We start from the raw sequence: 14,947 nt of genomic DNA on the forward strand, positions 1-14,947 counted from the left end.
CCAGGCAACAGGTCACACTTGTGCTGTTCGTGGCTGCGAGCAGGGGTTGAGGCTTGCATTCTTGAACAAATCTCAGTCTTGCTTCAGGATCTGTCACTGGAAACCTCTTAGAAAGCTGAAGACTTTTCCAGGATCACAGAGGTTTCCGCTGGCTCCTCTGGTTGCCAAGCACGCTCTAGGGAGTGTGGGCTCAGTAGCTGTGGTCGCGGCTCACACACTCTAGAGCACAGGCTCAGCAGTCGTGGCTTAGATACCCTGTGGCATGTGGGATCTTAGTCCCTGAACCAGAGATCCAACCTGTGTCCCCCGCAATGGCAGGTGGATTCTTAACCACTGGACTACCAGGGAAGTCCCCGTGTTCTATTTGTTTAAATACAACAGGTATGATCTTGGATCGAGTCCTCCAGGGACCATCACTTAACCAAGGTACAAAAGGGTTAGAGAATTTATTCCCCCTCTGCTTCTTTTTTCTCTTTCTTTGCCCTTCTCAGGTAAATAGTGGAGAGTTCTGTTTCTCGGCTTCAGTGACCCCTGTGCTGACAGATACAAGCATGACTCTAACCTGGTCCTCTTGGGAATTCCAGCTACTCTCTCCAGGAGTTAGGTGGAAATTCCCCCCTTAGATTTCTTACCATCGTTTTACATGCAACATGACTGGGACCAAATTCATCACATGGACGGTAAAATCAGATTCTCTTAGCATCTTCCCCATCCCTGTCAACGGACCCACAATTTCCCAGTCTTCTGACGTCAGCCCAAACTTCGGAATCATCCTGACTCAGGCTCTCTCTCAGGCCTCTGGTCCCCAGCTTTGTAAGGTATGACATTAAGTAGCTCATCTTCTCCCCCACTCCGAATTTCTTCCACATTTCCATTCCAGGCCTTCCATGGCTCATGTCTGAATGGTGTAGCACCTCAGCCGCTCTCCTTGAGTTCCCTCAATTCTAACACATCTTCCACTCTGAGACCAAATTAATTTTCCTAAGCTTACACTTTATCCTCTAACTACCTGGCCCTATAAAAGTCCATAACTTCCTACTGTGTCACATTAAAATTCTTATACGATTTCAAGGTTTCTCAGTATCTACTTCATCCTACCTATTCAAGTCCAACAACACTTTGGCTTATACCACCTGAGCAGTTGCTCTATATATTGTATTTCCTATATTATTCCCTATGTTGATCTCCCAAACACTCTCCTCCCAGACTCTACCAGCTAGCCCCTAAGCATTTATCGAATACCCCAGGTTCATCCCCACCCCCATGACCTGGCTCGTCCTGACTCCACACTATGATATGCTTTTTGCCTGACAACTCTTCATGGCTCCTCCAAGAAGCCTACCCTTTCCATTCCAGCCTCTCCCCCTGCTCCAAACACCCAAACACCCAGGGGGTTCGTGGTCTGTACTAGACATAATCACTGAACAATGTGCAATGTCCCAGAGAGTTCTGTTTTCTTCCCAACCAGACCATAATGGTGAGAATGAACCTATATACCTTTTTGTCTGCTCCACAGTGTCTAGTAAAAGGCACTCAATAAATGTTGGTTGATTCATTTAGAGAACAAGCTTATGGTTCCCAGTGGGAAGGATAGAGGGAAGGAATAGTCAGGGAGTTTGGGATGGACATGGACACACTGTTATATTTAAAATGGATCACCAGCAAGGACCTACTGTATAGCACAAGGAACTCTGCTCAATGTTATGTGGCAGCCTGGATGGGAAAAGAGTTTGGGGAGAATGGGTATGTGTATATGTATGGCTGAGTCTCTCTGCCATCCATCTGAAACTATCAAGGCATTGTTAATCATCTATACCCCAAAACAAAATTAAAAGTTAAAAAAAATAAAGTGTTGAAACCTTCCAGTTAAAAAAATATTGGTTGATTCATTGAAATTGATATTTTGGGATCTGGGGCTTGGGGGTAGGAGACCGAGGCTAAGGAGAAGGATAATGATACAATTCTAGGTCATCCGGAGAGTTACTTGGACTTGCTGCTTCCAGTCCTCCACCGCCCTCCTGCTCCTGATCACCTTACCTGCAGAACTGAACCTCCTGCTCAAACTGGGAGTTCTCGGGCTGCGTTCCCTCCTTCAGCTGGCTGACGTTGAAAAAGGAGAGGGTGTGGTTGACAAAGCCGTGCAGAGTCCCATTGTGACTGTAGGAGTACTGATACACCAGGCGGGGGATGAAGTCGGAGGTGACGGCGATGACAAAAGCCTGGGGGCAGAACCGCAAGCACCTGAGGACCCGTCAGGATGGACGCCGTCCAGGTGGCACAGGTCCATCTGGCTAAGAGACGGCCCCCCTCCTGGGCTCCCCATCCAGAGGTGCTGCTCTAATAGAATCCTCGTCCCTGAGCTCATGTTGCTGACCTACCTGGCTTTTCCATCTTTGACACGTGGAAGGAAACCACTGGCTGTCAAGAGAGTGAATTACGACCACTTAAGAAAAGAATGCTAAGCCAGTTTGGACCATTTGGAGAGGGAGGGCATAAACATCTCTGAGATATTTGACCTGATGCTGGCATTGGCCACACCAAGGAGGAGTGGATGGGGTTTTCCTGGTGGTTCAGTGGAATCTGCCTGCCAATGCAGGAGACATGGGTTCAATTCCTGGTCCAGGAAGATCCCACATGTCGCGGAGCAACTAAGCCCGTGCGCCACAGCTACTGAGCCCGGGCTCTACAGCCCGGGAGCTGCAACTACGAGCCCACATTCAGCAGCTACTGAAGCCTGAGTGCCCTGGAGCCCGTGCTCTGCGACAAGAGAAGTCACTACAATGCAAAGCCCATGCACCACAACTAGAGAGTAGCCAGCAGTTGCTGCAACTACAGAAAAGCCCACGCAGAACCAAAGACCCAGCACATTTGAAAATAAATGAATCAATAAAACTATTTTTTAAAAAAAGGAGTGGAAGACTTTCTGAGAAAATTGTCAATAGTAATGAGTGTGTGCATGCTAAGTCGCTTCAGTCGTGTCTCTTTGCGACCCTATGGACGGTAGCCCACCAGGCTCCTCTGTCTGTGGGATTCTCCGGGCAAGAATACTGGAGTGGGTTGCCATGCCCTCCTCCTCCTTCCCAAGCCAGGGATCAAAAGTGCGTCTCTTATATCTCCCCTGCATTGGCAGGTGGGTTCTTTACCACTAGCACCACCTGGGAAGTCCAGAGGGCCACTTAAATGTGATGGGCAAGGACATCGAATGGTACACTTGCCCCTGAGTGACACCAGAAAACCAGGCACACTGCAGCTATGGTTCCACAGGGAGCCTGCTTCACCACTGTTTCTCAGCGCCTTTTATCCTGTCACATGATGGAAGCCACTCTCATCCATTTTGCTTAGAAAAAGTAAGACACCGAGGGAGAGGAGTAGGTCTTGCTGGATGAAACGCACACACCGACCTCGCCCCGGGTGTATCCAAGTCCTCTATAAATGTCTGCGGAGCAAGCCAAACGACAGATGAATGATTGCCTGTTTACATGCAGGAGGACTTTCTGCAAAGAAAATCTTAAATCTTTTTGGCAGGTGTTTATACTGTCCCCGGCACCAACAATTAAAGCTCTTTCAAAAAAGGCAGTTTAGGCATTGTTTTCTAAATGTATATGTGAGTGTTCGGGGCCACAGCCATATGTGACAGTGAGAAACGTATTTCTAATAATCACAGCCGCAATTAACAGAGCATGGACCAGGCATACCTTCATCATCTCTTTTAATTTCTAGAATGACATGATTTGGTGAGACTCTCATCCGCCCCCACTTTTTAACAAATAAGAAGTAAGGGCAGGGAAGTAAAGCTTTTACAATTTTGTTGTCTAGCTGAAAAGTGCTTGGTACTCGAGGCTTTTCCCAGAAGCATGTGTGCTCAGTCGCGTCCGACTCTTTGCGACCCCGTGGACTGTAGCCCCCAAGGCTCCTCTGTCCATGGAATTCTCCAGGCAAGAATACTGGAGTGGGTTGCCATGCCCTTGTCCAGAGGATCTTTCCAACCCAGGGGTCGAACCTGCATCTCTTGCATCTCCTGCCTTAGCAAGCAGATTCTTTACCACTGAGCCACCTGGGAAGCTACTAGCCCTCGAAATTACTTCTTTTCTAGAAGCTTCAACTCCAAAGCAGCTATTGATCTATTTTCCAAACGGCACCTGATTTCTCAGCCTTGAGACCTGCACTTCCTACATCAAACATCCCATGTGTGACGGGCTGATCCTCTCTGCCTCTCTGCACACCTCATGTCACTTTATGTGTTCTTAGTGGGGAGCCCGGGCAGAGTCAGTGCTTCTCTCCCCAGGGAACAGGGGCCGTGACTTTCTTGCTGTGTGCTGAGCTGACTGATCTGGTCTCAGGAGATGGAAGCGGAGATCCTGCATGGCCACCGTCTGTAAGGAATGCAGACGCCAAAGGAGCTGTTTGTTGGCTTGGGTCCAGCAGGATTTCCTCTGAAACCTGGACACGTCTGGCAAGGCAGTTAAGGAGGTCAGAGCAGGCAGGACCCCTCTTCTTCCATGTCCTATCTTAAGCAAGCAGCGTCAGAGTCCACAGGGATAATTAAGACTTCATACTGACAACTCGGAGGAACAGTAATTAGGAACTGCAGCCTGGGCAATGCTCCAGGTATTGTTCAGCTCCGGAGTAGAAAAAGAAAGGGGCGAGATGGATAGATATGGGGAATTCTTTCCTCGTGATCTGATCTGGATCCTTAAGGCCAAGGTACGCATTCTGGTGGCTAATTACCTTTCTTTCTCTTAGCGAAATGAACGACAAAGCTGCAGAGCTCTGGCCACAGCCCGATGCGTAAGAAGGCGTGTACTCGCTATTAACTGGAGGGGCTAAATGGCAACCCACTTAAGTATTCTTGCCTGGGAAATACCGTGAACAGAGGAGCCTGGCGGGCTACAGTCCATGGGGTCACAAAGAGTCAGACACAACTTAGCAACTAAACAATAAGAACAACAACAACTGTATTAATTAGAGCTCCAAATGGCAGAAGCTGGGAGGCAACAGAACTGGTTTCCTGCTCTGAAGACCTCAGCTCCCCTGGAAAGCCCTTCCCACAGAGAAAAGGTGTCAGGAACGCAAGCACTTACGTTGATGATAACAGAGAATTTGCCGATGCCAGAGAGGATATCAAACCAGATCCCTGTTAAGACAGAAAGAGAAGGGCGTCTGGCTCCCTCCCGCCCCCAGCCCAGTGATGACAAGGCTGCAGCCAGAGTGACGCTTTGCAGGCAAGTTACCAATGGAGCTCTGCCGGGGCCCCCAGAGATAGGCTTGTCTGGAAAGGCTTAGGGGCAGCCCTGTCTGCAAACCCGGGGGCCAGTGTGTGTGTGTGTGTGTGTGTGTGTGTGTGTGTGTGTGAATCATCTGACCTCCCAGCACCTGAGAAGAAGAAGATGAGGGGGCTCAGAGGGGCTGATGAAGCAAGAGATGCCCCAGTATCCTGGATGCCTGACACAGTGGGAGGGAGGCGGCCTGGGAGATAGGGGGAGGGTCAGAGGAAGGGGATGAGGAGGAGCGGCATGGCCTGTGGGCAGGAGACATACCGATATCCTTGGTCCTCACAGCATCTGGCCGTCTCAGCTCTGTAACGAACTTCTTCGCATCCAGGCGCACTTCAATGACGTTGTTGAGGAGGGCGAACACAGGTGCCAGAGGAAAGGAGGCCACGAAGAGGGTGACAAAGCCAAACTGGATGACTACGAGAGAGCACAGCGCGAGAGGCAGCGGTGGTTAGATGGATTTTGCCCGGCAGCCCTGGGCCCTGTCTCTTCTGACTCGGATCTCTTGTCCTCCCTGGGCTCAGACTCCCCTTTCTGACCTGCCCCACAGCGGGGGTGTCTCTCTCAGCACCTGCAGGCCTAGGGGTCAGTGGTATCACTTGGGTGCAAAGCTCTGTTTAGGTGAGAAGACATGAGAAAAGGAAAAGTCTCAACTCCTTCCTTTCCATCACCTTGTATCTCCAGTCACTAATTTTGCTCATTGAACTCAGAGGTTAACAAACTTCTTCAGCAAAGGTCTAGATAGTCAACATTTTTTTTTTTAATGGAACTTTAGTTGATTTACAATATTGTGTCAGGTATATAGCAAAGGCATTCAGATACACATATATGGTGGTGGTAGTTTAGTAGCTCAGTCGTGTCCGACTCTTGCAACCACGTGGACTGTAGCCCGCCAGGCTCCTCTGTCCATGGGATTCTCCAGGCAAGAATATTGGAGTGGATTGCCATTTCCTTCTCCAGAGGATCTTCCTGACCCAGGAATTAAACCCATGTCTCCTGCACTGCAGGCAGATTCTTTACCAACTGAGCTATGAGGGAAGCCCATACATATGTATGTACATGTGTTTGTGTATATATGCTGCTGCTGCTAAGTCACTTCAGTCGTGTCTGACTCTGTGTGACCCCATAGACGGCAGCCCACCAGGCTCCCGCGTCCCTGGGATTCTCCAGGCAAGAACACTGGAGTAGGTTGTCATTTACTTCTCCAAAGCATGAAAGTGAAAAGTCAAAGTGAAGTCGCTCAGTCGTGTCTGACTCTTTGCGACCCCATGGACTGCAGCCTACCAGGCTCCTCCGTCCATGGGATTTTCCAGGCAAGAGTACTGGAGTGGGGTGCCATTGTCTTCTCTGTGTGTGTGTGTGTGTGTGTGTGTGTATAAATTTTTAAGATTCTTTTCCATTATAGGTTATTACAAGGTGTTGAATACAGTTCCCTGTGCTCTACAGAAGATCTTGTTAGTTATCTATTTTATATATAGCAGTTTGTACCTGCTAATCCCAAACTCCTAATTTACCCCTCCCCTGACAATCTCCCCTTTGATAAATTTCTATGTCTGAGAGTCTGTTTCTGTTTAGTAAACAAGTTCATTTGTATCATTTATTTAAGTGCTTTTTGATGTGGACCATTTAAAAAAATCTTTACTGAATTTGTTACAATATTGCTTCTGTTTTATGTTTTGGTTTTTTGGCTGCAAGGCATGTGATTTAACTTCCCCATGAGGGATCAAACCTCCCCCCTACCTGCATTGGAAGGTGAAGTTTTAACCACACTGGACTGCCCGGGGAATCGCTGTATTATTTTTTAGATTTGACATATGAGATATAATATTTGCTTTGGCTGATTCACTTCACTTAGTATGATCATCTCGAAGTCCATCTATGGCGCTGCCAATGGCAATATTTCATGGTTTTTTTATGGCTGAGCAGATAGTAACTATTTTTGTATGTCTGGTCATATAACTCTGCCTTTGCAGAGTGAAAACAGCTGGATCCAAACATGGACCAACAGGCTTGGTTATGTTCCAATAAAACTTTATTTACAAAAGCGGTAAATAAAGTGGGCTGGATTTATTTGCTGACCGTTGATGTAACTTGAAAACAATGTCCTACTGTGGCAGAGGAAACTATATTCAATTTACTGTCATAAGCTATGATGGGAAAATATGAAAAATAATATATATATATTATATTTTATTTATATATAAAACTGAATCACTGTGCTGTACAGCCGAAATTAACAAAATTATATGTCAACTACACTTCAATTAAGTAAACTTTTAAAAAATCTCCCAAAGTTGGCCACTTCTTGCCCTATCTGTAGTTACTGCCTTATTTAGAAAGTAGTTTCATTCATCACATGTGTACCGAGAGCTCATTAAATGTCAGGCATGGTGCCAAGTATTTAAGGAGGCAAAGGTCTGCACTGCCTTCAAGGAGCTGGGTGTGAAGCAGAAGACAGAAATGTATGAAGATGTGCAAGGAAACTTGATGTGCACCAAGAGAGAAAGAAAAATGTACTAGACACAGTGGAGACCGGAAGAAGAGAGCTCAAGCCTGTTCAGGGTAGGGACCATGGGGAATCTCCATATGGACACGGAAGCTTAGATTTGACTGATATGTTGTCCCTGCAGGCAGAATGCATTAAAGACAGCATCCCTCCTCCCCTCCCATCCCCTCCAGAATCAGTGTGGGCAGAGGAGTGGAGGCAGCCTGTGCCAGTCAGATGGCTCTAAGGAGTCCAGGCCCCCATCACTTCTCCCTGGAGAATTGCAACCACCTCCTCCTACCAGCTTTCCTTGTCAAGGGAGACCCCGGTTCAATTCCTGGGTTGGGAAGGTCCCTTGGAGAAGGGAACAGGCTACCCACTCCAGTATTCCTGGGTTTCCCTGGTGGCTCAGACGGTAAAGGATCCGCCTGCAATGTGAGAGACCTGGATTCGATCCCTGAGTTGGGAAGATCCCCTGGAGGAGGGCATGGCAACTCACTACAGTATTCTTGCCTGGAGAATCCCCATGGACAGAGGAGCCTGGCAGGCTCTAGTCCACCAAGTCTCAAAGAGTTGGACACGACTGAGCAACCAAGCACACACAAAATACATCCGTCCAGCCCCAAGTCTCCAGGAATCCAAGACCATCACCTAACCTACTCACAAGCCTTTCTGTTGGCTCCTCTCTGTTACTGGATAGAATCCAGATTCCCTATCTCGGGACAAAGGTACTGGATTATCTTACCTCTCTAGCCAGCCTCCCAGCACCTCCCACAGCCGTGATGCTTCTACATTCCAGGACCCCGAGCTCCTCACCTCCAGATTTCTCCCTGAACCCCTTAGCATCTCCCTTCACTGGCACACAAGCACTCATTCTCCAGCTAGCAAAAGTCTATGCATCCCCAAGAACAGTCTAATGCTATCTCCTTGAAGAAGTCCGCCCCACTCCCCAACAAAGTGGTTGCTTCGTTGTAGCTGCCACTGTGCACTGCTGTGATTGATCTACTTGTGATTGATCTGCTGAAGGCAGGGCTCCATCCCTTGGAGTGGTTCAGTATAGATTTGCTGATGCAAAGTTAGACCTGAGTCTCAAGAAAGTCAGTCTAATAAGACTTCCCTAGGGCTTCCCTGGTGGCTCAGTGGTATAGAATCTGCCTGCCAATGCAGAAGACATGGGTTCAATCCCTGGTCTGGGAAGATCCCACATGCCGTGGAGCAACTGAGCTCATGCACAACAACTACTGAGCCTGTGCTCTAGAGCCGAGAGCTGCAACTACCGAGCCCGAGAGCTGCAACTACTGAAGTCCGCGTGCCTAGAGCCTGTGCTCCCCAACCAGAGAAGCCCCAATGAGAAGCCCATATACCGCAACTAGAGAGTAGCCCTTGCTCGCTGCAGCAGAGAAAACCCACACAGCAATGAAGACCCAGCACAGACAAAAATATATAAAGTTATTAAAAAATACCTCCCTACTTTAAAAATATTTTATTAATTTATTCAGCTTCATCAGGTCTTCATCGCAACATGCAGGATCTTTAATTGAGGCATACAAGCTCTTAGTTGCAGCTTCTGGAATCTAGTTCTCTAACTAGGAGTTGGACCTGGGCATCCTGCATTGGGAATGTGGAGTCTAGTCTTAGCCATTGGACCACCAAGAGTTCCTTAATTATTAAGGCAAGTTATTAAGCAATTACAAATTGAGAATAGTAAAAATACCACCCAGTAGGTTGACAAAAGGGTAAATAATATTGTGTATATAAAGTGCTCACAACAATGTCACTTAATAACTGTTCAGTGATACCTGTCCTGTGTATTGTTAATTCTTACTGGAGTACAGATGGCTGCAATGTATCCTGCATGTGTGTACCTTAAACAGACACATATTTAAGGTATAAACACTGAATGAGAGGCAGAGGCCTGACTTCCAGCCCTGGATGTGTTTTTCACTAGCCCCAGGTCCTTAGGCAATTCTCTCTGTTTCACTGGACTTCTGCATCTTCATGTTCAAATTGAAGAAACCACTTTAAATCCCCGTCAGGTCTGATTTGCTGTGGTGCTGTGATTCCCATTCTCTTGGAGAACCTTTAAGATTCTAGTATATCCACGTAAAGAAAGAAAAACCAGAGGCTTCCCTGGTGACTCAACGGTAAAGAATCCTCCTGCCAGCGCAGGATATGGGTTCGATCCCTGATCCAGGAAGATCTCGCATGCCTCAGAGCAACTAAGCCCATGTGCCACAATTACTGAGCCTGTGCTCCAGAGGCCAGGAGCCGCAGCTACTGAGCCTACCTGCCCCAGAGCCTGCATTCTGCATCTAGAAGCCACCGCAATGAGAAGCCTGAGCACCTCAATGAAGATTCAGCCCTCATTCACTGCAACTAGAGAAAAGTCCACGTAGCAATGAAGACCTGGCACAGCCAAAAATAAATTAATTAATTTTAAAAAGAGGAGAAAAACCAGGATCCAAAGTTAAATTAACAAAATAAAATAAAACTAAAGCAGAAGTTTCGAGACAGAATGCACAGAACTTCACCAGCACACCTGTTTTGGTCTGGCAGTTTGCTTGGGCCACGGTCAAGGACTGTGGCTCTCCCTGAACTGGTGTGCTATCCTAGCCATGGTCCATGATGCCCAGGGGATTCCCCGTGGGCTCTAGGAGACCAGCAGCCACCAGTTGGTGACAAGACATACCAGAAGGCACAGATTTGTCTAGGTCAGGTCCTTGAGATGAACAACTGCCTGCCTGGCTAGCTAGCTGGCTGAAAGTGAAAGTGAAAGTAAAGTAGCTCAGTTGTGTCTGACTCTTTGTGACCCCATGGATTGTAGCCTGGCAGGCTCCTCCCTCCATGGGATTTTCCAGGCAAGAGTACTGGAGTGAGTTGCCATTTCCTTCTCCAGGAGAAGAAATCTTCCAAAGCAAGCTTTGGGAGCCAGCTCCAAATGCAGGGTCTATCACATCCCTTAACTCAGGCTTTGCTGAAGAATTCACTTTAGAGTCTGGGGTGGGGTGAGGGCAAGTAGAGAGTGGAGCGGGGTGGAATTAACAAGGAAAGCAAAACAGATGTCAGACTAGTTTTCCAAAGCCTGTAAAATACATGTTTGTATTTAAGTATATAGATGACTCTGTCCTTATTCCTGGGGCTCTAAGTTGGTCTCTCTGGTTCTAATGAGCTCAGGTCTATAGAGGTGATGCTTGTATGAGTAACTTCCTCCAACAGAACTGTTTAAATTCTACAAAGCCCTGTGGAGGACTTAGTGTGGGGGCTGATGGGGGAGAGACGGGGTGGGTTATGTCTGAGAGACTATAAACTGATACAGCCTGTCCTCTCCACACTCAGGCGAACGGCACTCAGAAATCCAATGTCCTTCCTTCCAGGATCTTAGGGAAAGTTAGGGCTCTCCACTTCCTCGGCTTCCTCCCAAGGTAGACTTGAGCTCTCTCCTCTGAGGGGGCTGCCCTGATCTTTGCATCTTCCCTTTCTCCAACTCTCCATCACCAGGTATCTCAGGCTTCGGTCTTGGGTCTACTCAGTGCTAATAGTGCCCAGAAACGGTCCCAGCCCCACACTGGGTCTCTCCTCTTGCCTCTTCCAGGCATGTCTGTGTGTTTTACACCGTACAACCTTAAGAGGGTGAGCTCAGCAAAGGCCAGTGACGCCACCACCCTGTCCCTCCTCTGATACTTCTCCAGGGTGTCCTGGGGCCAAGAGAAACCACCCTCTGAAGACGTTCCATGGCCACAGGTGTTACCGGCTTGGACCGGGTACACAGCCCATTTCCAGGAATCCACTTAGAGAGGCAGGAACAAAGAGGAAGCTTTGTTTCATCTTGGGGAGAGAAAAAAAAATGTCTAAAACCATAACCCTCTGGCATACAAATGGCAATTCCAAGACTTGCTTTTTGTTGTCAGAGGTCTACACACTGTATCAGATGGACAGCCTTCTGGGGTCACTTCAGAGGACACAGTGATACCAGCCTTCACCAATACCAAGACTGGCTTCTAAAAATAGCCAGCCTCCATGAGGCTCGGAGCAAGGCCGGAAATCCTCAGCACTCTGCTTAATAGAAGCCAGGCTGGCTCCACCAATAACAGATTAGACCTGGGCCAAGCCAATTAGGGAGGAATTCATAAGTTGATTTTCAACAAAATCTTTACAAAGCCTGCTGGCAAGTGCTCCAGAGACGCCTAGCTGAAAGCACAGAGACTGGACAGCCTCGTAAGCACAAACCCCGTTGGTTTTCTCTTCTCAATCCCCAGCAACCAGTCTCCTTTGAAAATATGCAGCTACAGCCCTGTGCTGCCTGATGCAATTAAAATCTTGGCCTTGATTACCTGGGCTTAGGTTAAAATAACAAGAAGGAGTGGATTACACTCGACATTGCCCAGGAAGGACATTTCAGGACGATTGGCTTAAGGAAGAAACAGTGTATTGAGTGGGATAGAGTGGACCAGCCAGGACTTGTGGAAAAGCTCTTGATGGAACACAAGTTGTTTTTCATTTACTCAAAATTCTTCAGTGAACATATCTACCCTTCTGTCACACATGCACACACATCCTCACACACGATACCGCCCAGATCTTTGGTATGGCATTCAAGACCTTTGAGATATGACCCTGAGTTAGTTTTGCAGATGCACGTGCTCCCCACCCACACTCTGAGCTGACACTGAGCCACGGCACTTGGAGACCAAATCTGCCAGCTTTCCAAGCCTTTGAAAACCATTCGGACTTCCCTACATTCACCACATTTCCCATATTCCTGAGCCTTGGTACGTGTCACGGCAATCTATCATTTTCCTCCTCTTCTTGTCTGTTGGATGGATTACCGTTTCTATTTCAGGTTCCACTGAACCTCCTCTGTGAAGGGTCTCCCCCACTCCACTCCCCATCCCTCCTCCAGGCAGAACCGGGAGCCCGGGCACCTCTCCTCCCCACTCCCATAATACCCTGCACACGTTCCTCTCCTTGTTTATCTGACTTGCGCCCTGAACCACAAGCTCCTTTGAGATCATGGACGTTTTTGACTCTTCCGAGGCCCCACCATTTTGTGTGGCGTCCTTCCTGTAGCAGATGTTAAGAGGTTATCTTGTTTCGTGAATATGAACTTAATGTCACCAGCTGTAAATACTAAACAAACACGAAAAGAGGCAGACGACTGAAATGTGTGAACGGAAATCATTGTGCTTAGTGATGGGGAGGGCGGGGAGGCCATGAGGTTCTAACATGGCTCTGACACGTCCACATGGACAGCCTCAGCTCTGTCACGCACACAGAAGGCTTTGAAGAAAGTCGGTTGTAAAAGCCATCAGTTAGGATAGTCTAATTCTAAAGAAAATAACTAGCTTTCTAAAATACTTCCCATAATTTAGTAATTGTATACTATAGTCAGTTTAAAGGGATTAAAAGCTGGAGGTTTAAGAATCTTCCCTGTTGAGATTTCCCTGGAGGTCCAATGGTTAAGACTCTGTGCTTCCAATGCAGTGTCTGGTTCCAACCCTGGTGGAGGAACTAAGATCCCACATATGGTGAGGCTGAGGAAAAAAAAAAAAAAAAATTCTCCAATCATGAGCCTCTAATAAGCAATGGAAGGGAAGGACTCAGGAATATGTTGGCATGAGTCTGTCTCCTCACTCAGGAGGTGGTCACTGAAAAGATTCAGCTAGAAACAGCTCATGAATATAAACACTTAAGTAAAAATAAAGCATGGGAAGGTCCTCACTGTTTCTTTCATCAGCCTGCATTTCCAGACAGTGTCCAGTGATCCCCTTCTCCTAAGGACAAGGAAGACAACTGTGCTCGGCACTCAGTGTCTGGTGTGAAAAAGATTTGTAAGTGTTGATGGACCACACAAGCAGGGAGAGTTAGCAGAAGGCACATGAGCAGCTTTCTTGGAATGGACCTCTATCACTTAGGAAAATAGTAAAAGTCTTGACAGTAGAAGCATAAGAAGGCTCTCAATGTCCATCATCCATTACTTATTCATTCATTCACTCGTTCATCAAACAAGCATCTACTGGGCACAGTCTAGATACTGAGCACCATGCTCACTGCTAAGGAAGCAAAGATGAACAGATTACTGTGTCATGTCTGATTCTTTGCAACCCCAGGGACTGCAGCACACCAGGCTACTCTGTCCTTCCAAGAGTTCACAGGATATAGTGGGGAAGACGGACATGTAAGCAAATCCTGGCTATGTCTTGGAGTCAGACTTTCAAAGGCAGCATTAACAGGGCACAGTACCAGGGGAGGAGTAACTCAGCCCCCGCCCCCAGCAGGAACGTGGAGAGACTCACAACCATTGGGTTTGACTTGAAGAACAAGCCAAAGAGGCCTCTGAAGGTTTTCTGCATGTTTGGTTGATTAGTTAGTGTTCCTTGCTCAGTCATGTCTGATTCTATGCGACCCCATGGACTGTAGCCTGCCAGGTTCTTCTGTCCATGGGATTTTCCAGGCAAGAATACTGGAGTAGATTGTCATTCCCTTCTCCAGGGGACCTTCCCAACTCGGGGGTCAAACCTGGGTATCTTGCATTGCAGGCAGATTCTTTACCATCTGAGCCACCAGGGAAGCCCCTAGTGTGTTTGGTAATTGAGGTCTCTTTTGCCAATCCATTCATCAAATTTACAGACTACTGAGGAAATAAAGACAATAGGTGGAATTCCCTTTCAATCTCCAAAGGATCACCTGGGGTTTATATAAGGCTGTTGCTAAGCAAGTTCAGTTGCTAAGTCATGTCTGACTCTTCAACCCCATGGACTGCAGCATGCCAGGCTACTCTGTCCTTCACAATCTCCTGGAGTTAGCACAAACTCATGTCCATTGAGTCAGTGATGCCATCCAACAATCTCATCCTCTGCTGCCCCCTTCTACTTTTGCCTTCAATCTTTCCCAGCATCAGTCTTTACCCGTGAACCAGGTCTTCACATCAGGTGACCAAAGTATTGGAGCTTCAGTTTCAGCAACTGTCCTTCCAATGAATATTCAAGGTTGATTTCCTTTAGTACTGATTGGTTTGATCTCTTTGCTGTCCAAGGGACTCTCAAGAGTCTTCTTCACCACAATTCAAAAGCATCAATTCTTTGGCACTCAGCCTTCTTTATGGTCCAGCTCTCATTATATATATATTTTATATATATATATAATATATATATTTCAATATATAATGGATTGGACTCAATTCAGAAACCCT

The 14,947-nt window shown here is 47.3% G+C and overlaps 1 protein-coding gene across 1 annotated transcript in view; it reads right to left on the bottom strand.

Moving 5' to 3' along the window:
* ANO2 (anoctamin 2) overlaps positions 1 to 14,947 on the bottom strand; it is a 337,925-nt gene that overhangs the window by 12,371 nt on the left and 310,607 nt on the right. Inside the window, exons 21-23 of the mRNA XM_055568880.1 lie at positions 5,538 to 5,690; positions 5,082 to 5,134; positions 2,038 to 2,219 (exon numbers count right to left, since the gene is read on the bottom strand). Coding sequence (XP_055424855.1) covers positions 2,038 to 2,219; positions 5,082 to 5,134; positions 5,538 to 5,690 — 388 coding nt within the window. The remainder of the gene's footprint in view (positions 1 to 2,037; positions 2,220 to 5,081; positions 5,135 to 5,537; positions 5,691 to 14,947) is intronic.

Source organism: Bubalus kerabau, chromosome 1 (genome assembly GCF_029407905.1).
Source record: "Bubalus kerabau isolate K-KA32 ecotype Philippines breed swamp buffalo chromosome 1, PCC_UOA_SB_1v2, whole genome shotgun sequence".
In the NCBI taxonomy this organism is placed as follows: Eukaryota; Metazoa; Chordata; class Mammalia; order Artiodactyla; family Bovidae; genus Bubalus; species Bubalus kerabau.